Source organism: Dermacentor andersoni, chromosome 5, assembly GCF_023375885.2.
Source record: "Dermacentor andersoni chromosome 5, qqDerAnde1_hic_scaffold, whole genome shotgun sequence".
NCBI classification, from domain to species: domain Eukaryota; kingdom Metazoa; phylum Arthropoda; class Arachnida; order Ixodida; family Ixodidae; genus Dermacentor; species Dermacentor andersoni.
Genome location: NC_092818.1, coordinates 190681713 through 190708702, shown reverse-complemented (window position 1 = coordinate 190708702; position 26990 = coordinate 190681713). Strand labels below are relative to the sequence as shown.

Sequence of the window (26990 nt, the reverse complement as noted above, 5' to 3'; positions counted from 1 at the left end):
AAGCTGGCCGCCCGCCTGCCCGTGCCGTGCTCGCTGAAAGCTGCCAGACGTCGATGTTTTTTTGTCCTCCCGTCCCCTATACTTGGTTTTGACGTTTTGACAGCGAAGCTGCTTACACGAGGATAAAAATACCACACCAAAGGCCTCTTTCCCTTCGCGCAGTTTTGTCAATATAGGCAGCGTGACGTTGCTTCGGCTCCCGTCTTTCATTTGTGGAAGCAGAGGTCACGAACTGTTATTAAAATTGTTAATCTTTTTAGTTTTTCGGTTGTGGTGAGCGCTTTCACTTTGTTTGGAGTTGGCATTTCGAGGCGCTGACGTAGCGGTTACGGTCGAAGAAGGACTTGCAGCTCGATGCATATTCCTATTCAAAAAACCTGTATGCCCTGTACCATGAAACCAGACAACCCGCCGCGGTTGCTCAGTGGCTATGGTGTTGGGCTGCTGAGCACGAGGTCGCGGGATCGAATCCCGGCCACGGCGGCCGCATTTCGATGGGGGCGAAATGCGAAAACACCCGTGTACTTAGATTTAGGCGCACGTTAAAGAACCCCAGGTGGTCGAAATTTCCGGAGTCCTACACTACGGCGTGCCTCATAATCAGAAAGTGGTTTTGGCACGTAAAACCCCATAATTTTTTTTTTCTGTACCATGATCCCATATGGTCATATGGGTTTATATAGGAACAAACATGATTACGGTACGGGACGTATAGGATTTTCCAATCTGGAGTTTGCGCCAACATTAATTGCGTTGCGGAAGAAGTTGGAGAAAATGATAGCTAGAGATTGTCGCCGAGTTAGCCAAGTTAATGTTTTTGTCTGTGCTTTCTAGGTTACTAGGTGCCTACTTCAGCTGCAGATGGTGGTGGTGATAAACTTTATTGAAAGGAGGAAGGGTAAAGAGGGACGTGGCTGAGGGTTAAGAGGAAGCTTTAGCTCGGGCCCAACTCCGACGCGGCCTATTCAAATACATGTAAAAACGCAAAAACGTTTTTCTGAGATAACCCCTGGACCGATTTTAATGAAATTTGTCGCATTTGAGAGAGAAAGTTAACTTCTAGTGACTGTTGGAAGCGGAATTTAGATTTAGGGCTTGAATTTTGTTAAAAGGATTTTCAAAAATTCAGACGTTTGAAAAAAATAGAAGCACGAAGTTTACAAGCTAATAGCTCTGCATCAAGAACAGATATCGCGATTCTGTAAACGGCATCCATTAGACCATTCAAAGCGGACAAATTTGATATGTCAGTTTACATCTTACGTGAATTTGTTACGTTGTTTACGAGGGTTCTGCAAAAGTTATAATTACACATTGCTCCATTTCTTGAGGTTCATGTGTAACATATCAATTTTCTCCGCTTTAGATGTGCTATCAGGTACACAGAATTGCGATATCATTTTTTCTTGCTGAGTTACGGAGTTGTAAACTTGATAGTTTCGTCTTCTGAAAATTTGCGATTTTTGCCAAATTTTTATAAAAATTTGATGACCCAAATCGAAAATTCGAAACCAACAGTCACTAGGTTTTAAGCTTTTCTTTTAAATGCAGTAAACCCCGTCAAAGTTGGTGCAGTGGTTGCCGAGAAAAACGAATTCTCCTTTTACATGTATTTAGATAGGAGCACCCGAGCTAAAGCTTCCTCTTAAGGCTCAAGTAAGGCCCTGGGCCTGCTTGGCCTTTTCCGCCCAGTCCATCAGTTCAAGTTGTCGGTCGACGTCCCCGGAACTGAGCCAGGCTGTCCAGTCAGTCTCGCTGCTGACGGGGGGATGAGAGAACGGGAGCGAGGTGCATTCCCACATTATGTGTGTGAGTGTTCCTGTTTCTGAACAGAGCCTACATTTGTCGCTTTCCCTGCCCCCTGCAGAAATGTATGGGTCGGCTCGTATGTTTTTTTGTGATATTGCTTGTCTGATTAAACGTATGCTTTCACAACGTGTGCTTCAGTTTCTGTCACTATCTCGCGGGCATCTATAGGTTAGATATCAACCTTGTACGTGCAAATCAACGACGCAGGGTGCATGGAAACATGTGCATGTGTGGCGATATTGTTGGATTCTTTATCCGCCTCACTATGTGTTCACACCGGCGCATTCGCTGTGGGAAAGGGGATGATCGTCGCCCCGCCCTGGTCAACTGATCACTGCTGCAAACGCACCGTCCGGACATCGCAGGGACAAACAGGTGGTCTGCGGCTTGAAATTTATGACCCATTTGGTGCTGTCGCACTCCGAAGCTTCGGCCTCGTCGAGCTGTCGATTAATTTGGTCTTGCGCTACCATCTGCCAACATTCGAGTTATTGGAAGAGTTTTGGTCTGGTGTGGCAATCTGGTGTGGCAGTCTGGTGTTCCTGTCTTGGCGTGGCAGTCGTTCCGGGTTAAATTGTAGGCGAAGTTTTTCCCAGCTATGGAAATTTGCTTTTCTTATAATCCGTCCTTTATGCATCTCTGCTACTATTGTCGGATGCTTTATTTATTCAGACTGTTGTACCAGATACCTACGGTCTAGGGATTTCCTTGTTCCGTCATATTCCGGTATGCCAGCTAAGACGTAAAGCATAATTTTCTACCGCCAGATGCTTTATCCGCTTCGATCGCTTCACAAAAAAGTGTTTATGACCTCCTGACGTACGAGGGCGAATCAGAAAGTATTTGCCCCTATTTCTTTATCCAAATTACGGCTGTAAATGCGAAGCCAACATATCCATTCGCAGCGGTGAACCTTTCTTGGACCGGCCCCGTCTTAGCTGCCCGTGGCTCCGCGGCACGGCGCTACTGTCGGTTGTTAAAGATGGCGGCTGTGCTTCACACGTCCACGATGTGCGAGCAACGAAGTGCGAATCGTTTTCTGTGGAAGAAAGGGGCGAAGGCGCATCGAAATCCAAAGGGAAATGCAACCCACGTATGAGGAAAGGTGTCTCGCTTTGAGAAGTGTCAGGTGGGGATGTTGTGAGTTCGCAAAAGACCGTGAGGACTTGCATGACAATGAGCGTTCGGGGAGGCCGCGTGCGTCGCTGACTGACGACAGGGGCATCTCAGATTTAGTGCTACGATGGGACAGATGTCTGAACCGGTGTGGGGACTATGTGAGAAAATAGTGTAACGTACGTAGAATAGTATATATATATATATATATATATATATATATATATATATATAGCCCCCCCCTCCATAGTGTCTGAGATCTCGGCCTATTCACTATTTCGTTAGTTCTATAGACAATCACTAAAGCGGTATTTCAAGAAAAATGTTTGTTAATATCTGCTATGACATGTGGAACTATTTGAATTTCGCGTTGTATTTATTGACTGGTTCGGTTTGTTAGTTTTACATTTTCTTTATGTTGACATGCTTCGAAGTTTTGTTGTATCTTACCATTTTTATGTCGCGAAGAATTGCGTTATTTATGAGCCTCCTCTCATTTTTGCTGGGTACAGTCTGGCAAGCCACAGTGGCTTAGTACGTCCGGTGCTATTTATTATTTATGTTTTGCGTATATATCTATTATTGCAGGGGAATGAAAATTGCATTCGCATGGATCATGCGCGTAGTGCGCTGTGGGATGCAGAAGAGGTTTTGAAATTGCAAGCCATTCATCTGAACGTGGACTTTATTATTATTATTATTATTATTATTATAGTTTTGTATTGCCTCGCCGTTTTAACTGTTGGGGCTTAAAGGGACGCTAAAGCGAAACAATAAATCATTTTAGACTAATGAAGCATTGTTTGAGAACCCTGCAGGCAGTCATTAAAAAAAACAGTTTGATTATTAGATGAGAAAATGAAGGTCCAAGTATCAATATTTGAATTTCGCGCCGAAACCCCAGCGCCGGTACGTCAGCGATTCCAAGTATGTTTTGGCATTTGGGCCACGTTGGCTGAATAAAGGTTCCTGAAACTTGCCATGTTTAATATTTGGTTCCTTTAGAACACAATGTAGTCAATCTGTGCCGCTATATATTATTAGTAGGCCCTAGAAGATGCCATCAAAATCCAAGACGTCACAGCCCCCAGGTGCGGGAACTTAAGTAGGCGTCGCCACCCGTATTTCGTTCCTGCGCTCTTTTCTGGCTTACCAAACGTGTTATCGTTGTAAGAGTGGTGTTTTTGGTGTTGTAGAACGGTAATTTACTGATGCAGAAGAAATCATTTTTCGCTTTAGTGTCCCTTTAAGGTATGAACCTGAAGTTTCCCGCTGGTTGCTGTTTGCTCATATTTATTGAGCCTCTTTAGCATCCATCTCATGTAGCGTGCCACAGCTAAAGCGTCTAACGGCGGCTCGGCTTGCTTCCCTTCGTTTGCGCAGCGTGAGCAGCAGCAGCGACGACCGGAGCCGACCTACCAGCGAACACGTGACCCAGGGCATCGCACAGGTGAGTCTTCTGCACTTTCCTGTAGGTTGCGTCATTAGCGAAACGGTCGGAGACGATCGTATAGGGAGCGGACTTGTTTCTTCGAACGATTTGCTTTGTTGACCTTAACTTTCAGGGCTCTTCTGCTGGAAGTGAAGTGTAGCTTCACTGGATCTTTTTAGACCAGTCGTCTGCTCACGCGACAGGAAAGCTCCAAGTGTGAACACGCCTCGAAGAGTCACTAACGAAAAAAAAATAAAAATAAACCGGTCATACCCATACTACGAACACCACTCATACCACACTACTCATACCGTGAAAAGAGGTTTGTAGGAGGAGGCGACGTAGAAAGTAAATAATATGAGAGCGCTGTATTTCGCGTCAATCTCGGAATGAAACATGGGACATGGGAAATACTTAGAGGGGCTTCACAATTTCTTTTTTTTTTTCCGGGGTAGGTTCATGTAGAACATCTCAGCGTTTAGTACTCGTATATATTCCGGAACCTTTTCGAAACAGTCTAATATATGACGTGTGTCAAATGTATTTCTCCACTTTATTCGCCCTGTACTTGAGTGCACTTTGTGTAACAGCGTCTGTGCGATGATATAGGAACGTTTCTAAAGTACAGTTCTGGCTCCATGGTACTCGTGGACGTCGTCGCCCTTCTACCCGAAACTCGACGTTTCGTTGTTTATTCTCAGAGTTCGTAAATACAGCGTACTATGACATCGGACTGTATAAGAAACGAGAGATTACAGCCGTTTGTCGTTATGATACCGCACGAAAGTAACTGTGTAGATGTCGCGGCGATGGAAGGTATAGACTGAGTTAAGAATCACGGCTCGCCCAGTGTTGTGGCACTTTTCACGTATACCTTGCCGCGCCACTGTGGCAACTCAAAGCTAGGCGATTGTTTTTTAGCATATTTTTGGCAGCGGCTTTCATTACTTTTTGGGCCCCGGGGCTCTGATGCAAGCAAGGGAGATACAAGGACGCCGGCATCGAGAGTATGCGATCAAAGTTGCGAACAGAAGGGTGCGTTTGTACAAGCTTATAACTCTCGTTAGCATTTTCGGTCACTTCGGTATATAGTAAGTATCTTGGTGTAGCTTAGCTTTCAGATGTATCAGAAAGGGGAGTACTACGGTGAGAATAGGTTCTTCATTGGTATAACGTAGCGGCTGTACAAAGGCATGCACTTTTTATTTCTTTTATTTTTAAGCTGCACACGAGGTTCCCTCTAAGCACACCAGCGGAGTTCTGAAAATATTGTAGGTCATCTTGAAGCGACGGTCGGTGCCATTGAAGGCAGCGTTCAAGTACCTCACGTGTAGTACTCAGACTACGGTTTTAGCATGTCGTGTCACGAAGTCATTCTTGCTGGCGTGATTGGAGAACTCGTTAATTTCCTCTCTGTCTTATATTTGCTTCTCGAGGTACGCGTGCCTTGGCCGTATTTTTACTGGGCCACCGTTTTCGAGAGCCGCGCCAGCTTCGTCGGCCGTGGTGGGTCGAGGTAGAGGAGTGGTGAAGGGAGGCACGTTGCGCTAACAGAAGTACGCGGTGTGACGGCTTCTGAAAGAACCGGAAAGCTCGTCCTGAATTACGGCAGTCCGAGCCGCCGTTCTTCGCGGAGCGCGCGCGCGGCTTCAGAAGCACACGAACGGCTTGCTGCAGGGAGACGCTGGCATTTACAAGTCAGAGCGAACACTCTGCGGGTCTTCTTTGTGTCGGGCTCTCCGTGCCGTCTTGCGCAGTCCAAGCCTTTCATCTCTGTGGGATTCCTTCTTTTCCCAAAGGGAAGTGGCTCGTCCTCGAGACGCCTCGCTGCTGCTACTCAGCGGCCGGATTCATCACGGAGTAGGGATAGACGGCCGCGTTTCTTGCGCGTGTGTTCCCAAGTGAATGGGCGCATGCAGCCCATACGCGGTACGAATGTGGACGATCTCTTCTCGGGCGCCATTTCATCCCGGAGCTTTGCTTGGCACGTGGCATTCGTGACCTTGAGAGGGGACGTTGAAACGGGCCTCGTTTGCGGCAGGCCGTGGGGACTGCGAGTTGTGCAACTGTCGCCAAAGTTTTGTCCGTGCTGGCGCGCAGGGAGTGTCTGGCGTATATACCTCGGTGCCACCCTTTCGGTTGCTGGCTATATTGTTTCACAAGTGTAGCGTTGCGCCTTCCCGCCGTGTTGTTGCGTACGGGACGATAAAATGCAAACCAAAAGGCAGCGCTAAAACGTCCTGCCATCTGCCAAGGGCTGCTGCTGGGCCTAAGGTGCGAAGAGAGTGCGCAGAAACTGGATTTTTGGTGCAACCTGCGCGCTCCGCGGCCGCTTAGCTCTTAGCGCTAAAAACCACTGCTACCAAACTGAGACGCGCAAATTCGAAATGCTGCCTAGAACTATGTAGTGACCCGCCGTGGTTGCTCAGTGGCTACGGTGTTAGGCTGCTGAGCACGAGGTCGCGGGATCGAATCCCGGCCACGGCGGCCGCATTTCGATGGGGGCAAAATGCAAAAACACCCGTGTGCTTAGATTTAGGTGCACGTTAAAGAACCCCAGGTGGTCGGAATTTCCGGAGTCCTCCACTACGGCGTGCCTCATAATCAGAAAGTGGTTTTGGCACGTAAAACGCCATAATTTTTTTTTTTAACTATGTAGTGAGGCAGATCACCCTGTTCGTCTAGCTGGTGAACTCGATCAGTGACGGGGCGGAAGAAAGTAGACCATGACTGGTATTTCCTTCGCGCAAAAGTGAACCTGCGGCGTTGCGTGATGTATAGATTTCTTGCACACAGCTGCATGATGCGCTTCTACTATTCTAGCTTCTGCAGTTATATGTATCAGAAGTCTGCTAGACTGAGTTTACTGAAGGAACATGCATTTTAATATGACATGTTCTCGACTAACGCAGCTAACAAATCACGGTTTAGCGACTGTGTCTGCTGCTGCCGAGAATCCGTTTCGCCTGCCTCTGGTCCTTGCTATTGCCATGCTGTGGAGAGCCTCCCGCTGTGTCTTGTAATTGTGTTGACAGCGGCGACCTCTTTAATCTCTCGTGCGCGTCCCGAGCAGGGAGGTCGAACAGAGGGCACCCGCGGCGTTCCCCGGGTAAAGCTTTATTCCCGGGCAGTGCACGCCCATGCATTCGCAGCGGCGGGAGGTCGCCTTTTATACTGCTACTGTTTGGCGTCTGCGTTCCCGCAGGAAAATGCTGCAGCGTTACTGGTAATGAAAGTTCGTTATTGGTCTGCCATCACACTGCTGGCTTTCTTGACTGCATTGGATTGCACGTCATTAAGGAGCGTCAGTGACCTCGCGAACCATTAACTGCTACTACTTCACTTGACCAGGTTATTTGCTTTCCTAAAACATATAAGTTAGCCCAAGGGAAGGGGCGAAGCGAATGGTGCCAGTCGAAGATGAAAGAAAATAAGTAAATAAAAAACCGCTTTAATTCTCGCATCACGTATAAAAGACAGGCTATTGCTGTGGAAGCCACTGTCAGTGTTATCTTTTTGGGAGTCGATATCGCGAACCTATTTGCGCCTGTAAAGTGTTTTCATAGTCAGACCGGACGTATGAACCGATGTAAAATGTAGTTATGTAGTTAGCGCTCGGGAATAATTTTACGGTGTTCTTGCCATCTAGTGCACGTTTTGTTCCAACTGTACCAGGTCGTGGCTACATTCGAACTCTACTGGAGTGTAAAGTTGAGATGGTTTGTACTTTGATATAGTTGTCCTTTTGTTCTCACGGCCAGCACTGCTCACTGTTATCAACGCCCAGCCGGCTGTTGGTGCCGATAGTACATTCGACGCCAGAATTGCGAGCGCGCTGGCGCCAATAGCAAGCCGCATACATTCGTGCGAAAGGCGTCGTGTGCACGCTTCGTTCGAATGCGGCGTCGGTCCCGGCTGCCCGCAGTGCTGCACGCGTTCACCGAGCGAGCCGTCGAGTGGAGGCCGAGCTCGTCGCGCGCGATGACGAGACGGATGATCGGGCGGCTGCGTCGGGCGTTGCCTCCCACCGCGTCGTCCTCTCACGACTCCGGGCTCGAGTGTCCTTGCGCGAGGAGACTCGTTTTGCCGCGCTGCGGCACGGGCCCGCCGAGTGCGCGTTGTTAGATACGAGACCTTTTCCTGAGCATTCCTTCATTCATCTCTTTCGAGCTTCTTGCCACGGGCCGCAGCGTCAGAGTTGCTGCCGGCCCGTAATGACTTTATGACTGTTAATTTCTTTGTACTCTCACTGTAAATAATGTAAATAAACCTCCAGTTTTCATGTCAAAGTCCTCCTCAACCTCGGCCAACTTCCGCACCCAAAGGCAAGGTCCAAAATCTGGGGGACAGCAATTGGGATCGTCCTCCAGATCCAACAACTGGTTGACAGCGGTGGGATCGTCCTCAACTCCAACAGCGTCTTGGATTGGCTGCCGCAGGGATTTTATTTTATTCGACGACGTTCGAAGTGCTAGAAACTATTGTGCCGGGCTTTTCTGCAGTTTATTGATTAATGAATATATGTAGAAATAAAATGATCAAGAGTGGAGCAAATGAGAACACTCGCGCACACACACACAAAATGACGAGCACTTAGCGTCAGCGCGCTTGAATCGATGAGCAATGTAGTTCGCGCGAAAGGACATTTGGTTCGATGTGTGGGCGAGTGTCCGGCCAAAGAAAATAAGAAATCGAAGAAAACAGTGGGACGTGCAAAGTAAGAATCACTCACAATTGTAAGGACATTGTACAGAATGAATACAGAAACGATGAGCAAATAAAATTGGTAAATATTTAGAAATACATATATGTGAATAAATGCGCCGGAAAATAGGAAAATAGTTGAACATGAATATAGGTAAAAGAAGATATAGAACGCAGAGACAGAAATAGCCGCTAGAGTGACTGGATAAGCGTGGATATGGCGTTCCGCTGCTGAGAATGCGACAGCGGGTTCGACAACTATTGTTGCTGGCCTAGTTGATTCATCAGTCGTCGATTGAAGATGCCGCGCAACGCAAACAGGAACGAGAAGCGAGCGAGTGCAATCGTGCACCGCAAACCAGTACCAACTAGCACAGCTCTGTCGGTTAGTTATCCGGGACTAGTAACTGGAATGTACAACGTCGCGGGAAACAGCTTCGGGTACTCAGAGGTGATGTTGTCAGCCGTCATTCGCTTTTGTAGCGTACGGTTCCCTGCTTCTGGCCCCGGCAAAGCTTGCTTAATTATTTGCTCTTTTATAGAGTCCTGAACGACAGAGTTTGACTTTTCTATATTAATTATTTACTATTTTGCTCCCTCAACCCTACCAATTCGGCGGTCAAGTTACGCAAATATGTCCAAGTTAATTACATGGAAGGGTTCCCCTCCTGCATGATTCTGCGAGTGATAATTCGACACTTCTCCCTTCTCTCAGTCTCTGCATATCTGTCGCGTTCACCCGCTGTTTGTATGAATTCCGGTCATCCTTACCCCCCGTCAACATCACACTCCGGTGAGAGTCTAGACCTGGCACTGAACTTGACACGGGTTCTGGGCCACTACGAGTACGCGAAACCTTCTGTGACACATGTGCGCGTAGCAGCGCCGTCTCGACCGATCAATGTGCATCTCACTGGCGCTGCCATTATTCCTCCCACGCTGTAGTGCTCACTGGTGGCTGCGATGGGACCTTCTGCTGTTTCACAGCGCAGCTCAACCCTTCGAATCGTTATTTATGCATTTTTTCCAGCCTCGTATGCGCCATCCATCGTGTGGCTTTCTCTGTATGCATGTTACACAATTCATCTTTTCTGGCATGGCAGACGCCTCCTTTATTCCCGAGGTTCCTGCGTGGTGCAGCCGACGCAGAAACCGTCGTATAGGTCCTCGTTGGCGGAACGTTTTCGTAGGATTGTAGCGCTAGACTGCAGAGATGCACGGGAAGGACAGAATGAGCGCTTCTGCTGTGTGCTTCCTGCCTGTCTTTGTGGTCTTGCGTGTTAAACCTATACATATATACGAAAATCTATAGGAAGTTCATTTGTTGGGGCTCACGTTTTTCAGCTGGAGCGAAAGCTCCGTTTTGGCTGCTGTGGTTTCATATTTAATTTAGTCAGGTTTATTGGTGCTGTTCTGCGGAGATTAGGTAAGGCAGCGGGACTATTTTTTTTATAAACGCACGGAGCTTTGTGCAACCGTTCCTCCGTTAGTGCTCTGACTGTTACAGGCTCTATAACGTTTGTCTTGTAGCGGCGGTTGTCTGACATCGTACGAAAAGGCAGGCGTACTAGAAGACTAGAGCATGAACTATAAGAAGGTGTAGAAGTGTCGCACAAAACACATGAATGTCCGATAACTGCAGCTTTCTGTCTTTCTAAGCCACTGTCTGACATTATAGAGGATGGCAACTGCTTTGCGTATTCTCGGCGTTTCACTTGGTCTTCTATAGACGCTGTCTCCCTCGATATCTTTGCCAGCAAAAGAAGCAGAGGATCAGGAAGCGGCTAAAAGAAATTTCCTGAGCGAGCGACTTCCCGTATCAAGGAATCAGCATCAAAGAACACGCTGCTGGCAAAAGAAAGGCCGCGAATGGTCGGACGCTATAACAAAGGCCGCCCACTGCGGTCTTCTGTGTCGTTACTCGACGCAGCTTGCCTCCTGCGCGGGCGAGCGTCTACTTGGTCTTATTCGTTTTACTTGTCTCCGAGGTCGGCTTATTCGCATCCCCGACATAAGCTGGGCAAGGTCAACGACACGCCATGCACACGGCGTGCGTTCGTCGACCACAATGAGGCCTCTGTATGTTTGATGGTGTCGTCCGAACGTAAGCGCTCATGCGGTCATTGTCTCTACGTACATGCCGAGTCTCTGGTTGTGAAATAAAGGATTAATTATGGCGGAATCACGCACTGCTCGTCTCTGCCGCAATTATTATCACTTTAGCTCTTTATTTATCATTACACTCATTGCTGTTTTCGACGATTTGCTCACAATACAAAGTAGTCGCGGCTCGTTTGCATCCCAGATTTCCGCGTTGACATGATGAGGCAAGTTTAATACCACTTCGGTGATACAAATTCGAGCTTGTCTGTACATCATATAAATGACGAGTGCTTTGAAACCTGTAGTTAGGATTGATGGTAGAACTGTTGCTTCATTTTGATTGTTTTGACGACTAGTCGCGTAAACTTTTCGGCGCGTTTATGACGTGTGGACAGAATTTAATGATGCTTGCTCGTTAGCTCACTGTGAAAACTTAGGTGACCATTAGCGATGCGCATGCCTTTTTGTGAAGCTTTGGTTTTGATAAGAGTAACTCAAACCATCTCGTTACATCGCTAAAAGCGCGTGTGTACTGGAGCTTTTTCTGTTACATGCCATGCATGCTCCCACATCGGTTGCACTTGTTGCGTAAGATTTGCCTAGCGCCAGATAACGTCAGGGGAGCCACGTGATGCTTGGTCAAAAATAAAAAAAGAATATATATATATATATATATATATTCTGGCCATTGGCCGTGCCGTATTGAGTACGCCTGTCCTCGTCGTATTGCCGTAGCTATAGCCTGAATTGAACTGGGCAAGTGCTTGAGGGAAACTCACCAGGGAGCGCCGCGTGACGGTGTCTGCCACTTTGCTTCGTAATAGTTCAGGTGTCTTGAGCACGATAGTAAATTTGCGCACTGCCTGATGGCGCTCCCAGCGCCACCAGACACGCTGCCACCAGGATATTGTGGACAGGCCTTCTCACGTCGCTTCAACCTTGCTATAGATATATAAGTGTGAGCGTGAAATAAAGAAAATAAATATAACGAAAGCCAGGAAGACATAGTTAAAATTTGTCATCCTTCGGTACCTTCGACTGAAGGCAGAAAAAATACATAAATAATTTGTAGTATATATGCGGAAGTAAATATCATTATTGTGTGCTCTGTGGCGAACCGCGGCACCACGATCGAAGGCTCGGAAGGTTGCGTGTTTGAATCACGTCCGGGTCACCGCTATTGTGGGGATGCGAGGTGAGGTGCGTCCAGCACTTCACCGTATATGCACACGGGCACAGAAAGATACCAGCCGTGACCTCGACGCAAATAAGTCTCGCAATTAATGCAGGAATACGCACGCGCATTTCAATGAAGGGGCGTGACTCACTTTTCACACTAAACTTATCGGCGTTCGGTGCCACCTTCTTTCTTACTTTGCTTATTACTTGGAGCCAGGGGTCGGATCGTGAAGTTAACGTTCTTATGTATTTAGTGCAGGCGTCCCCGCGAGAAATCAAACACATTCGATGAAAAGAAAGAGACTTGTTTGCCACGTGCCGACCTATACGAAGGATTATGACCGTTGGCAGCGGCGTGCTCGTTCGCTTTACGGCTGGCGTCATCGGGTCTCCGCGCTTGACCGCCCGGCGTGGCCGCGCTAACGGCTTCCTGCGAAGTCGCCGCGGCGCCGTGGTCGGACGGCGGGAAGGGGGGGGGGGGTGCAGCAATAAGCGTGGCGCTGTCGGCGGTGCCGGATTCGAGGAATGCGTGCGCACGGCCAGATTAACTCGCTCCTCGTTGTCCCCCTTCCTTCTTTACGCATTGCCGAGAAGTCTCCGCATTTGTGGACGTTTGCCTCCCAGAATCCGTTCTAAGCGCACGTCCGTTTAGTGAAGCGGCAGCCACTAATGTTACGGTGACCTGCCCATGCATACAGTAGCTGTGGCGGTTTGTGCTCCAGGCCAATGTTAACAGAGTCCAAACAAAATGAGAACCGCGCTCTGCTGGACCGCTTCGAAATGTTTACTAGTGAGGGTTGCTTGCGCAATTTTTTTGCGCTTCGGCCACCGAGACGCGCGCTATGTTACTTTTGTTTTGTTTTTGTGGGCTGCGACAGCAAAGCCGTACTTTGTAAGCTTGAAAACGCTTTCAGCGAATCGGTGCCCACCTGTGGCAGGAGTGTATTCAACCTATACACCTGCTCTGGTAGAAGCAGCTGCGGATCGTCCCATGCGGGCTTCGACGCGAACGGTTGGAGCTGTTATAGATTAGGATAGCGCCAGGCCTTGTTACTTGACCTGTCCCGATGTTGACAGGAGGCGACTGCTCTTTCAACACGGTCGCGTGCAGTTGGTAATATCACGGCAGGCGTGTGTCAAATTGCCTCACCGGCAGCTATACATATCGTCACGAAAGCTGAATGTCAGGTAAAATGTTCACAAAAGGAATTCGTCGAAATTTTCTACCGGAGGCAGTGAACTCTGCGGCGGCACTTTGGGCGTTCTCGCTCATGAAATCCAATGAGGACGAGCACTATGTGGGCATCTCTTCTGAAAGAGTGTGTTATCCACATATCACCAAGTTCGTGATTTGAACCTCCCTGGTATATACAAATTTTAGAAAAAATATGCACGTGCAACGCGCATTTTGGAATCAATGTGAAGCGAAGCTTTAGGGAAACCGTTAATTAACTGCTATACAACCATACGCAAAGCATGCTATTGCGTTGATTTTTGATCGTATGCAATGCGTAACCCAGTGGCGTAGCCATGGAGTGGCACACCGCGTGTATAGGCTTTATAAACCGGAGCATCTTGTGGCGCACAACCAGTTGCCCAAGAATATGGTTTGCTTTGTCCTACACGGCGAGGCATGAAAGACGCGAAACTCGGGACAGTAGGCGAAGGTAGCTCCGCTTTAACAAATTTCTATATTGTAGGCTGTATCGTCTAAAATAATACAAAAAAATACGTCGTGTTTGCTGCTCGATTGCGCTACCAATCTCCCAGCCGTCCGTTCAGATTTATTTAGTTATTATTTATTTATTAAACATACTTTCAGGGCCCGAAGGCACTACAGAAAACAGTAGTACGATATATGTGAAATATGCAGTAGAACACTAAAAAATGTCACAAAGCATCATGTAAGGCGATTTCGAGTTTTTCTGGACCAGTAACGGTGGCCATTGAGGTGAGAAGGTGGTTCTAATCTGGACTGGTTATTGACACAAAAGAGTAATGATACAAGTTGATGCGACAAGTTCGCAGACGTGCATTGTAATGGTGGCCATCTAGAGATATGTAGCTATAGGAGTAAAAAAAGAAGATGAGTTTAAGATAGGATTGTAATGATAAATCTTATTAAAAAGAGCGAGGCGGGAAGATGTGCGGCGTAAAGAGAGTTCTGGTAGATTTAAGATTCCTTTTATTGATGTAACACTAGATTGACAACATCACTTTGATAGGATTAAACGAACGGCTCGCTTCTGGACACATTCAAGAGCCTGGGTGAGGATAGTCGAGAAAGGTCCCAGATATCGCAAGCGTATACTCTAATTCAGGGCGGCCAATCGTATTGTACAAAGTTGTCTAAAGCGAAGACGCACCACTGTTTTAGTTACGTATCACTGCTTGTTACTGGGCCAGCTGGTTCATGCTCATTGTGATGTAATAGGACGCGAAATAATATGAAGCAATAGCAGGACAGGAAAGAGGGTCCTTTTTCTTTATTTATCCGAAAATATATGCTTATTCTAATATACGACCAAATAATTCCTGTCCTGTTCTTCATATTGTGTCGCGCCCTGTGTTACACCATAATTAAATTCAGTTACGTTTCTTCTACTGTCGCTTAAACACAAGGCCTCGATGGGGCTATGCACTTCCACGTTTATGGATGGTTGAATAGCGTGGAGGAATGGGATGCGCTGCTCTGCACCCAGAGGTCCCCTTTCGGTCGCTTTTGAATTAAGCACGTCTTGGCGACAGAGTGTCGGGGGAGTTCTCGGCGCGCTGCAGGGCGATGAGCGTGAAAGTGTGACCCCGGATGATCGTCCTCGCGCGCAGGAGCGCGTGAACGCGGGAGAAGCGAACCACCGCGCCGGAAAAGGGAGTTTGTGGCGGGCTACGCGAGAAACGTTCTTCGCGTTCGTTGCCCGCTGGTGCGGGCCTGTGCTCACCGAAGGGTGCGCGCCGACCTCGTCGTTGCCTTGCCCAGATAATTGCTTAATTTATTTTTTTACGCCTCTAAGATTGTACATGGCGTCATTCGTTTGCGAAGAGACCGCGTGCAGCGTCCTTAGGCGCCGCAGAGGAGAAGGTCCTTTCACGCACCAAGCGCCTTAATGTTCCCGGAGGCTTTATTATCCTAGCATTTGTTTATTTTTACTGAAGTGCCACGGCGTTATTTCGTTCGTCTGCCGCGGAGCGAAAGTGCGAAAGTATCGAGCCCAGTGGGGAAAACAGTCGAGGCGTTTGTGCCGTCCTTTTCGTTTCTCTCTCGAGTGCCCGTTCCTCACGCCTGCCTTTTAAAATTGTGAAATAGACTTCCCCTTTCTTTTTTCTTAGGCGCAGTCCCCGCTTTGCACGCTGCATCCCAGTGGGTTTCACCCTTTTGCGGGCGCACGGCTGTCGCGATGTTCAATTGTGGCGGCTTTAATTAAGCTCGTGTCTCGGGGCTTCGTGCGCGACAGCCTTGCACCAGGGATGCGTGAATGCACTAGCGGCGCGGATTCGCTCAGATATCGGATGCACAATCAGTGTTGTTTTAACGCGACAGCGTTAAGGAGCTTGTGTCGCAGAAAAGCCGGTGTCGTCGGCGTCGGCGGCGTTGGCCGTGAGCGATAAATCCCAGCAGGCACTTCATGAATAAAAAACAACTTGCAAGACGGGCTGGGTGGGAATCGAACCAGGGTCTCCGGAGTGTGAGACGGAGACGTTACCACTGAGCCACGAGTTTTTTTTTCTTTATTGCCGGAAGTTTCACCAAGCTAACAAAAAGGGAATCATTTCTTGAAATAAGGTAAGCGATACATAAATATACACTAACACACATTCAACTTTGTGCGCATGCATATTGTGCGGTCAGTCACATTGTGGCTGGCCATGTAAAGTTTAAAATTTCCTTAATGTGGCGAGACTGAGCCACGAGTTCGATGCTTCAAAGCGGTACAAAAGCGCCTCTAGTGAACGTGGTGTTGCCTTAGAAACAAGCTGTTTCTAAGGCTCAGGCGTGCGTCGCTTGCTCAGGCGCACATTTCGTTGTCGCGCCGAACGCTGCGTTGCTCGACGCTCACCGCGTCCGATGCGGGGCGCGTAGTCGCTGCGCCGTAGCGCGTCTTACACCCCTTGGCGGGTCGACGGGAACGCTGTCGCGTTCCACTCTTGAAGGCGAAGCTTAAGCGTCCTTCAATTTTTACGAGCGCATCTACTATGCTGGTGATATTAACATATTTCACATGCGTCTGTCCAGGCCCTTCTTTACATTCTGTCTAGTACGGCTCATAGAATTTCAAACAATAATTACTAGAGGGAACTCTGGCGCTAGTGTCTACGGGAGCCAGCATGGGAATTATGGGAAGTACATGGACTTGCCTCAAATTCGTCCTTCTGTCTCCAAACGGCTTGGTCAGCTCGTCATTTTCAACAAAGTACATTGTCATAAACAATTAAGTAAACATTATTAAAATTGTAAGATGGCAGCATTTGAGCACAGGGCCTCTAGCACAGAAGCCGATATTGAAAGCATTACGCCACGGCAGCATGCATAGACGAGCGGCATGCGACGCTCTTATGAACTTCCGCGGGAAAGCCGGTGCATTGAGACGCGCTTGACGCGTTTCGATTTGGCCACCTCCACAAGCTGAATAGTTGCAGTTGGTAGCGATTGTGCGCGTTTGCAGCGTCTTCTGCTCTTCGGAAAGTATGGATTGCTCAGAAATTTGCGACAATGAAGGAGTATAAAGCGTAATAAATAAAGCCACAAGACGTCTGAATCCACAAGCACGAAGATCGACATATCCATGTACTACCAATGATGGCCATGTTGGCTGATCGATTGCAGCGCCAGAGTTCCCTCTTTAGTTAATATTATTGTACGAAACACTATGCTGCTGCTACCGCTAACTACTACTACTACCTGTTCCCCCTTTCCCTTCCCCCGGTGTAGGGTAGCAAACCGGACGCTCGTCTGGTTGACCTCCCTGCCTTTCCTCTCTTTGCTATCTCTCTACTACTAACTACCACCACCACTAACTACTACTACTACTACTACTGCTACTACTACTACTACTACTACTACTACTACTACTACTACTACTACTACTACTACTACTACTACTACTACTACTACTACTACTACTACTAAACTGTTACTGGCACTGACACAGTGGCACTGGTACTCCGCTCATCTACTGTGCAGTGTCTGCCACTTCAATCACCAGAACCGCCCCAGAGATTCCCGGGACAGCTCGGGGAGCGTGCTACTGTTCCGTGCGCCCGGCTGCGTCCAAGTAAAAGCGATATCCCACGCGCGTATTTCTCTCCTTGCTGCGTCCATTGTTAAAGCACCTCGCACGAACGTGCTGAACTGGCGGTCGCCCCAGAGAAAAGGGGGCGAAACCCAACGCCGGCAGCACCGCGCACTGGCCGGACTTCCGCCACGGCGTCTCCGAGAACGGAAGGAAGCCTCGCTCTGCGGTCAGCGGGCGTCGAGGTGGGCGGCAACCGTGGACAACGCGGACGCTCTGGCGTGGCGATGTTTATTTTTGACACGACGTGCTGCGTTGGCGGCCCGCCCCGGGGATCTGCACAACACTGCGCCGGTCCCGAGTGGTGCGGCGTTGTCTCCGCGTGCTGAGCCTGCACCTTTCGACGTGCACCTTTCCACTCGCTGTTTTGTTCTGTCTTTAGTTTTGCTTGCTCTTTCTTCCATCTGCAACGTCGGCCTCTGGTCGCGCGATGGCGTCCGCCCCCCCCCCCCCCCTCCCCCTCCCTCGATTTCCAATCGGGGCTCGGTAGCCGCGGTGAGGACGCCCTCTGTCGTTGGCCTGAGCCCTTCTTCCTCATCACCTTCGGCCTGCGCACAAGTGCCGCACAGAACGTGCATATTCGTCCATTGTACCGCTTCCGCCTGGCCCCAATCTTTTACGTTGCTGACAGCTGCGGAGAATTTAGACTTATCGTCATGCACGAAGCTATATAGGTGCTCGGAGGAGTCGCTTTGCTTAGGGCTGGCTATGCTAACCCATGGGGTTTTCCCTCGGTCAATGCAGTGAAACCTTGATTTAACGTAACCAGATTTTACGAATTTTTCAAATTAATGAAGTGCTGTCGATTCTTCAACAATTATTCGTGTAACTTACTGCGTTGAAAAATTCGAAAAGGCAATGTGAACTGAACGTCTCGCTCTGTTTAACGAAGCTTATGGGGAAAATACGGCTAAAATTTGGGTATGCCGGGTCGCAGCTCAGTTCACGGACTGGTGCGCTGGTGGTACAGGTAAACAGCTTCGCTGTATACCTGTACCACTAGTGCATTTGTTGTGTCCGCGCGCAATAATGTGGGTGATCCTGGAGGTAGCGCAATACCGGGCCGACCTTCGGCAGAGGTGAAGCAGGCTTCAAACACTCCGCCGATAATAATAATAATAATAATAATAATAATAATAATAATAATAATAATAATAATAATAATAATAATAATAATAATAATTCAAGATGAATTGTTTCAAGCTGATGGGTACACTGGAATCATTTGTGATCTGCACGTGGACTCACGAGCAGGAGGAGTTGCCATATAGGTAAAGGACGATATGTATGTGCAACGATACATCCTTCACTCCCAAGAGGACAATGCCACTAACTGTGGGGATGTATGTGCCGTACAAACGAAAGACTGCACTGTGATATCCATTGTGTATATATCTCCAGGTGCACCGAAGTGTGATATCGAGAAGTTCGTGACCAGGCACCCTGCATGGTTTAGCCGTGATTACCCTGTGATCATTGTTGGAGACTTCAATGTAGACATCGCAAAACCAGTTAAGAAATGGTTTACTCAGTTTATTGCTAGAAGAGTTTGGTTTGAAGTGCCACGCTAATCCAAGTCATTCACTTACTCAACAACGGCCGCGTATAGATTTTACTTTGGCCAAGATTCTGCCTAAGGTTGTAACCGAACCAGTCAATGTATATCACAGTAATCATAAAGCTGTCGTCACTACCATTGACAAATGATAAAAATCAATACACTTACCCTTGTCTAACCCTGTGTGATATGCTGCAGCTTCGCTCGTCATCCACCTTCACAAAGTGGAATGGCTCCAATTTTTTTCACTCGAATGAACACAACACACATGCTCACTCTCTACAATATGCGTACACACAAGTAATAATCACGTTTTTTTTCTTGCTATAGGATAAATGTTATTTGCGTCAGTGTTGCAAGTGTTCTCGATTTAAAGAATTCGAGGTCCCTTATATATATATATATATATATATATATATATATATATCGGGGCACATCTAAATTTTTATTCCTCGTCTTATGCAACGCCGTAAGTATACGGTTCACTAGGCTGCAAGAAAATTCTCAGTAGTGTACCGATTATAGTGTTGTAGTGGGGTAGGACTGCAGAAGATACTACCAACATGCGTAGTATGTATGTTTTTAATCAGGGGGCGACTCAAATATCTTTTATGTGGGTCTGCACCTTTTTACGTTGAATCCGAGAAAAAGTGAGACAGACTTCAGCAGCAGTACTCGTAATGTCCACAGTCGCGCGCGTGCGTGTTTGTGTGGTATTATAGGTAGTGGTGCTGGTGTGTGCGTGTGGGAGGGGAGGGGGGTGTAGTTGCTGTGTGTAATCAGAATTATTCGTGCAGTGGACGCGGAGCCTACAGTGATGCAAAATCTAATAGCGCGCCGCTTTCGTAGCCCATCTTACCCAGCATGTCTTCTGCTCACGGCCATGAGAATCTGATACTTCGGCGAACAGTGCTCGTTAGGGCTTCATTACGTATGCCACGCTGATTCGAGCGCCTATCACAACCGTATCGGTGTCCCATCTTCGAGCGCGCACAGTTCAGTACCTTTGGTCGTTAGCTAGCAGTCGCCCAGTGCCCCCAGAGGAGCCAGGGAAAGGTGACGTCGATCCGGGGCCTAATTGGACGAGGGCCCGTCGCTACGTCGCCGTGTCGTGTGTTCCGCTGTACGTAGCGAGTGGGCGTATGTGCGTGGGTTTTGCGCTGGCTGCGGCCGTTGTCCCCTCCATGCGCACGACTGTCCGCATTGTTGCACTTTTTAATGTCACCATTTATTTTCTTGCCTGCGCCCGTATGTCCTCTGCCCTTGTAATTATCCTTTTGTTCAGACAAGTTTGCGCAATTACAGCGGCTTTCCAGCTTTGCCCACGGTTACGTAAGGTACTCAGGAAGCTCTTATGAAATGACAGGTAACTCATTAGGTTGCGTGGCAGAGGTTCGGAGTGAATTACAAAAAAACGTTAAAAAATTACGAGGGGCACTGAGACAGCCTCTCATTATGGTGTCGTTCGCTTGGGTTTTCCAAAATGGAATAACTTTAGCGTAGAAAAGTACAGGGTATCCCAGAAGCCTTCCCTTGATTACAGACATGTAGAAAGCAGAAAATATGACACATAGACACATATATTTTACCTTGAACTGCAGGTAACATTGTGTGTACACACACACACAATAAATTTCGACGTGTACTCTTTGCGTTGCCCGAATGATATTCAGCCTATATTCCGATTCCACCTATGCGTTGCTCAACATTCCGTGAGGTATGGATGTTATGACGTCAGTAATTCTGCGCGTTAACGCTGCGATGTCGTTCACTGGCGTACGGTAAACCTTGTCCTTGGCATAACCCCAAAGCAAGAAATCCAGTTTTGTTAAGTCTGGTGATTGCGGAGGCTAGTTGATGGGAGCACCACGCCCGATCCATCTTCCCGGAAATGTCGTATCCAAATAGGCAGGAACATCTAACCCCCAATGGTGGTGCACCATCTTGTTGGAAAATTAAGTCTGGAATGCCCTGAATCTGTGACACAACAAATAATTGCAACTTATCAAGACAAGTATTGGCTTTCATTGTCGTTCCAGTGAAGAAAAAAAAAAGGGCCTATGATTTTATTGTGCATAAGACTGCACCACACGTTCAGCTTAGAGCTGTCTCTGATGGTCTCAAACACAGCGGGGGTATTCTCGGACCCACAGATATCGTAGCATTGTGGCTGGTGACAACACCGTTCAAATGAAATGTGGCCTCATCTGAGAAACGGACACGTTTCAGACATTCATCATCTTCTTCAATCTCAGCTAGCACGGCAATAGCGAAGTCATAGTGAGCACTGTAATCGCTTGGTTGGAGGGACTGCACGATTTGGACTTTGTACCCGCGGAAAAGAAGTTGTTTATTTAGGATGGGGTGCACTGATGTCGTCAGAATATGCACCTCGCGTGAGGCTCTGTGGACTGACTTCTTGGGACTTCTCACGAAGGCGTCGCTCACTGTCTGAATAGTCTGCGCACTAGGTCCAGGCCTGCCTTTTCTAGGGAGATCACGGACGCTCCCTGTTACCTTAAACTTCGCCTACCACATCTTGATGCTTTCAACATCTTGTGGGGGTATGTGGTATGCCGTCTGGAATTGTCTGTGGACTTTTTTTTTGGAGACTGTGTCTCGTGATACTAGAGGACACATTGGAATTTCTTCTGGTTTGAGTACATGTTGTTTGCAAATGGCGTCCGATTCCGCTGTTGTTGCGTCACAGGGTCCTGTAACGAAATAACAGTGAGTATGCATGTAGTACGCACAAAAACTTGAATATGTCACATGAAATTCAAGATAAAAGATATGTTTTTAAGTGTCACATTTTCTGCTATTTGCATGTTTTTAATCAGGGAAAGACTTCTGGGGCACCCTGCATATCAATAAAATTAATTACCGCCGCCGCCGACTCGTTTTATTTTCTATCCATCTCTTCGCTCGTCTAAATTGTTTGATTTCAACGCTCGCAGGCGTGTATCCTAGTGAAAACAACGCAAATGAGCATCTACCGGTCGACAACGCAAGGATGAGCGTGACAATCATTGCTTTCTGTCGACGAAGGTGACCAAGCGAATGATAGATAGTTGAGGCAAGGCCGGCGAATAAGCCATGGAGAGTGTATACGCAACAAGGGAAGTGGCCGCGTAGAACTTTTAACGCGAATCATTCTTGTTGAGTCTAGCACGGCTTTTTCCTGCCATCCGCATAACCGTTTTCGTGGGACGATCCCGCAGGTAGTGCAGTCTAAAAATTTGGGTCGATCCCGAGGGTATTGATGTCCCGGTTTCCCTCCGCTCTCGGCTTCCCGGAGAAGCGCGCCGGAGTTCTTCCGCCAGTGGCTATTTATTGTCCCTGCCGTCTTTCTGACCGTTTTTGTCTAAACTTTCTCACGGTGCTTTCAGTCGGTAAAAAATCATTTAAATTCTCTCCCTCCCATGCTGTGGCGGATTCGAACCCTCGTCACACGGTTTCCTCAAGTACAGCAGACCGGCGCTTTAGCGCGCGGCGCCACGAATGCTTCGCGCCAAGAAGCTTCTCACCCCAGCCGAGTTCGAGGAACGTATAAGCGCGCCGAGGTCGTACGTCATCGTCATGCGGCTCAGACGCCTGAGGCCCGCGCTTCCCCACTGGACCGAAAACGAATCGCCGAATGTGAAGGCTACGCCGCCCAAACGGAGCAAACGAAGTTACTTCGGTGGGACACAACATTTAATCTGCAGCAACCACTGTGTAATTCCCACTGCGCATACCGCCACTAACACGTTACAACTGCGGTTGCCGTTTCGCTCCTAAAAATTTACGCGCTTTATGAGAACCCTTCTCATGAAACAACAATGCATTCATGTAGCGCACCACTGGAATTATGGCTGCCGGAATTCTTTCTTTCTTTCTTTCTCATGAATAACGGATATGGGTGCCCTTTCTTGATCCTCAGTCAGCTGTGCAGCGCTTGCTCGCTTTGTGGATGATGATCAATTATTTCTATTGACAGTCTCTTTTAAACGGGGCGCTGACATATAGTCACCTAGCTGATTGAACTAAAAAGGGTTTCACTATATCTGTTGCTGTCAAGCATTTCGCTTATCAGTACTTTAGGTTCTTTATCTTCATTAAAACGTCTAACTTGTATGTTATAAGCTTACCTATATGTAGCGATCCCGGCTCCATCTCTCCTTTCCCTCGCGCCCTCATGGCGACTGATGGCAATACGTATGCAGTGAGTCATGTATCGGTGCTATTTGGTGTTGGCAGTGTTTGTCTCAATGCGGGTGCGCCTAACGTGTATTCACAAGCTGCCTAGTTATCGTTGTTCTGTTGCTTATAGTGGTTAAGTGTAGTTCATTGCTCCTGTTATATATGTCTATCTCTCTTCTTCGTGTAGATACTGGTCTCCCTCTGATAAAAGGCTGGTAAACATCGGTCAAGAAGGGCCACATTTTATCCTCAATAGCTGTTATCATTCGTACTTCACTTGTCCTGTCAATGTTCCCACGTGAAACGCTCTATTGCTGTTCGACCAGCCGTCGCTATTCGTGCTGAATACTCTCGATCTTTTCAAGACACGTATGCGTGTATGTATACGCCTTGCTTTTGCGGACGGACAAGTATTCAGAGTTGCGAGACTTCAGCATGAACGCCCGTGTTGCCTCACGTCACATTAGGTTTCTTTCTTGCGTCGTGATTGTGCGAGCGGAGAACAACTTCTATTCTTCTCTCTCTCCATCTGTCTCTCACTTTGTACTTCCAGTTTCGTAAGCGTTATCTGTAGCGACGGTGAGGCCATTCGGGGAACGTCCATTGTGCTCCTCATGCATTTGAAAATGCTCCTTGCACGTCAGCAGCCAATGGCTCTGCGTCGCTACTGCTGGGGAAATGGGCTGTCGTTTAGAAACGCGCTTTGCGAATTGACAGCTCTCGCCTTCGCCGCGCCGATGCGGGGAAGTGCACCTTGCTATCGCTTCCTCGCTGGACTGGGTGCATGCTGCGCTCCCTGTAGCATTTGCCACGTGGGCGCACGCGGGCAGACAAGTCCTAGCTGGCGCCAGGCAATGCACCGCTGCCATCGATGGCTGTTGTTACGCGTGGGAGTCCCTCAGTGGCTCGAGGCAACGGTGAATGTCGCGAAATACGTCATGGAGACATCGCACTGCGACCGCAGAAATTTTTTTCGTTTGCAGCAACTTGTGTTTGTGCCTGTGGGCGCCGCACTGTTCGGGTGGCGCTGACGGGCGATACGCGCCTGCTCACTTTGTGTGCGGAGACCGCAGCGGCTCGCGACCAGTTGTGAAAACTCGCACCTTTGGGAATCGCGACGGGGCGCCAATAGAGTGCGGTCGTAGTCGTTGCTTTCTTATAAAATTAGTGTAACTGATAAGAGGATGCGGGACCGCTGTGATATTCAAAGATAATGTGAACCTCTCTGCGTAGTTGTATGGACGCAGTTTTCGCACATGAGGTTACAACGAAAGAACGATATCTTATTGTTGCGGGCAACTGTGCGGGTGAATGAGTCGCTCGTGTGCCTGGGAGAGTTTTTGGCCATATGGAATGTCAGTGTAGCCATTATCATGGTCGATGTGGTACGCTTTGTTTAATGTCATGTTACTGACAGTTGCAATCAATTCGCGCTTCCACCACTGAACGTGCGGTTCTAGTTCAGGCGTCGCCTAATCGCTCCTTGTCGGTAGTGCACGTTTGTTTGTGCCATTTATTTCTTTTTTTTTATTCACTGAATTCGCGTTTGCTCGCTATTCTAGTATAATTATGTCGACGAGGCACCTCGCCAGTGGCCCACGCGCACATCTGGTTGTAGTCACGGCCCGACGCTAGTCCGAACCGTAGTCAGGCTTCAGCGGTGACGACAGTAGGACACGCAAGCTGTACTCACCCGGAAAGCATCGCTTGGCACGATGCTCTCTCGCCAGCGAATTTACGTCGGTACGACGCGAGGCGAAGATACGGGATGAGCGCCGGAAAACGGCAGGGATAGCGCGTGGGAAGCACCTCCGCGACTGGCCAAGTGTGCACACGACGGGGCGTTGCGGTTCCGGAAATTAGGAATGCGTTCCCGTGTTATTGTTTTTTCCCTGTCATGTATTCCAGCCCGTAACGCTCTCCGACCCGGCTCCTCTCCTCTATGCGAGAGACGCGCGTGATACGGCCCTTTTTGGTGAAGAATGTTGGGAGCCGCTTATAGGAGGACACTAGAGCGCGCGAGCTCGACTTAAACGGGTCGCTGGGACGAGTGCACTTTTGGCTAGTGGTTTTGGAGGCACGGCCATCTCGAGGGACGTTCGCTCTTCTCGACGTTTCCCAGCACACGTACGGGTTGATATGCACTGGTACGGGTTGATTGGCGGCGCTGGCCTTGCGAGGAATTTACGGTACGTGGGCGATCTGCGTAGTTGCCCTGCGCTAACGATGCTCTGCGTTGAGCTCTTGCATTTGTTGACGTCATTGCCTATGTTTTGCATTCATCCCGCACTGCGCCTGCCTCTGTCCCGCACACAAAAAGCAACGCTTAAGGGCTGCGAGTTCTCTCGGTCTACTCAATCTTGCTTTGAGAACTCGGCTAATGGAGCACGGAGCGAAGCTTTAATGAGAGGGTCGTTTTATTATGGGCGTAACTTCCTTCGCTATTGGTTGAACTAGCGAGTTAGCCGTTGGTAACATTTGCGTTACGCTTGGGCGATGTAATGTCGATTCAGCCTCTCTTTATCTGTCCATGAACTGAGCGTTTCATTTCGCGATAAGTGCCTGATCCGCAAAGCTCAACTCTACCTTAAGGGCTTAATGTTGTGTAGGTGATTATTCTAGATTTATGTAATCGTAGGCAGCAGGACGGGGATATTTTATCGGCGTTATCCGTGTGATGCGGTGCCGGTGGTGTACTCTCATCATAACCTAACTTGCGCTTTTTGGCGCCAACTGTTAGCCGTGATGCATTGTGCAACCTTGGTGCTTGGTTTGGCTACTAAACGACAGGTTACTAAACCTCCCATCGTGAATGGAATTGCATAGTTTAATTCCTTAGTATAGAGGCGTTGGGAATCCAGCTGTTCAGGGTGAAAGAGCTTGAATGGGCTTATAGGTAGAGGATGTAAGCATGTTTAAACGAACATTTTTATACTGGAGAAGTCTCTAGCCACTGCTTGACTAATGTTCGATATCGTTGATTGTTTCTAGTGAAATGGGAGCAGCAACTTCAGAAACTAGCTTGTCTGTTGTCTCTTGATGACAGTGTCTTTGCACTGTCGCAGCGTGCGTCTAATGCGAGAAAGAAATAAATGACGAAGAAGTGAGTAGTACGAGGGGTACATGTGTTGGCTTTCCCCCAAAATCGAGCTCTTAATTGGTGTTCGAATAACGCTTGTGCTTCGTAACTGAAGGCCTTGCAACCCGAGTATCTCCTTGGTGGCCTTCTCTCGTCACGCGGTCGTTGTTAATATACAGGGCCGAACAAAAATACAATATTTTGCTTTACTGTAAGTAAGTAACTGTAACAATTTCACAGAAGCTATAGACTCACATCACATTTGTCTGCCTTAGTTGTTTTAATAAATGGCGGCGTTTACAGAACTAAGACTTCTGCTCTTGGCATTAAGTTATGGATTTGTAAACATTGTGCTCCATATCGTGTTGTCAATTCTCGGCCACTTTTGACGCTTGCACTAATCGGAAGCACGCGACGTCACACGTTTCACAAACAGACTTCACTATACCGAGCGGCTGAGTCGTTCCGCCGCATTTCGCATTTAGGTCATACACTTTCACGTTCTGAATTTATTCCGAAGAGTACGTACATAAGCGAATC

At 48.2% G+C, this 26990-nt stretch overlaps 1 protein-coding gene across 3 annotated transcripts in view; it reads left to right on the top strand.

The window, feature by feature from the left end:
- Positions 1 to 26990, top strand: part of LOC126532320 (uncharacterized) — a 559184-nt gene that overhangs the window by 176735 nt on the left and 355459 nt on the right. For all 3 annotated transcript variants that reach the window (XM_055071431.2, XM_050180012.3, XM_055071432.2), the window contains one exon: positions 4309 to 4375. In XM_055071431.2, coding sequence (XP_054927406.1) covers positions 4309 to 4375 — 67 coding nt within the window. The remainder of the gene's footprint in view (positions 1 to 4308; positions 4376 to 26990) is intronic.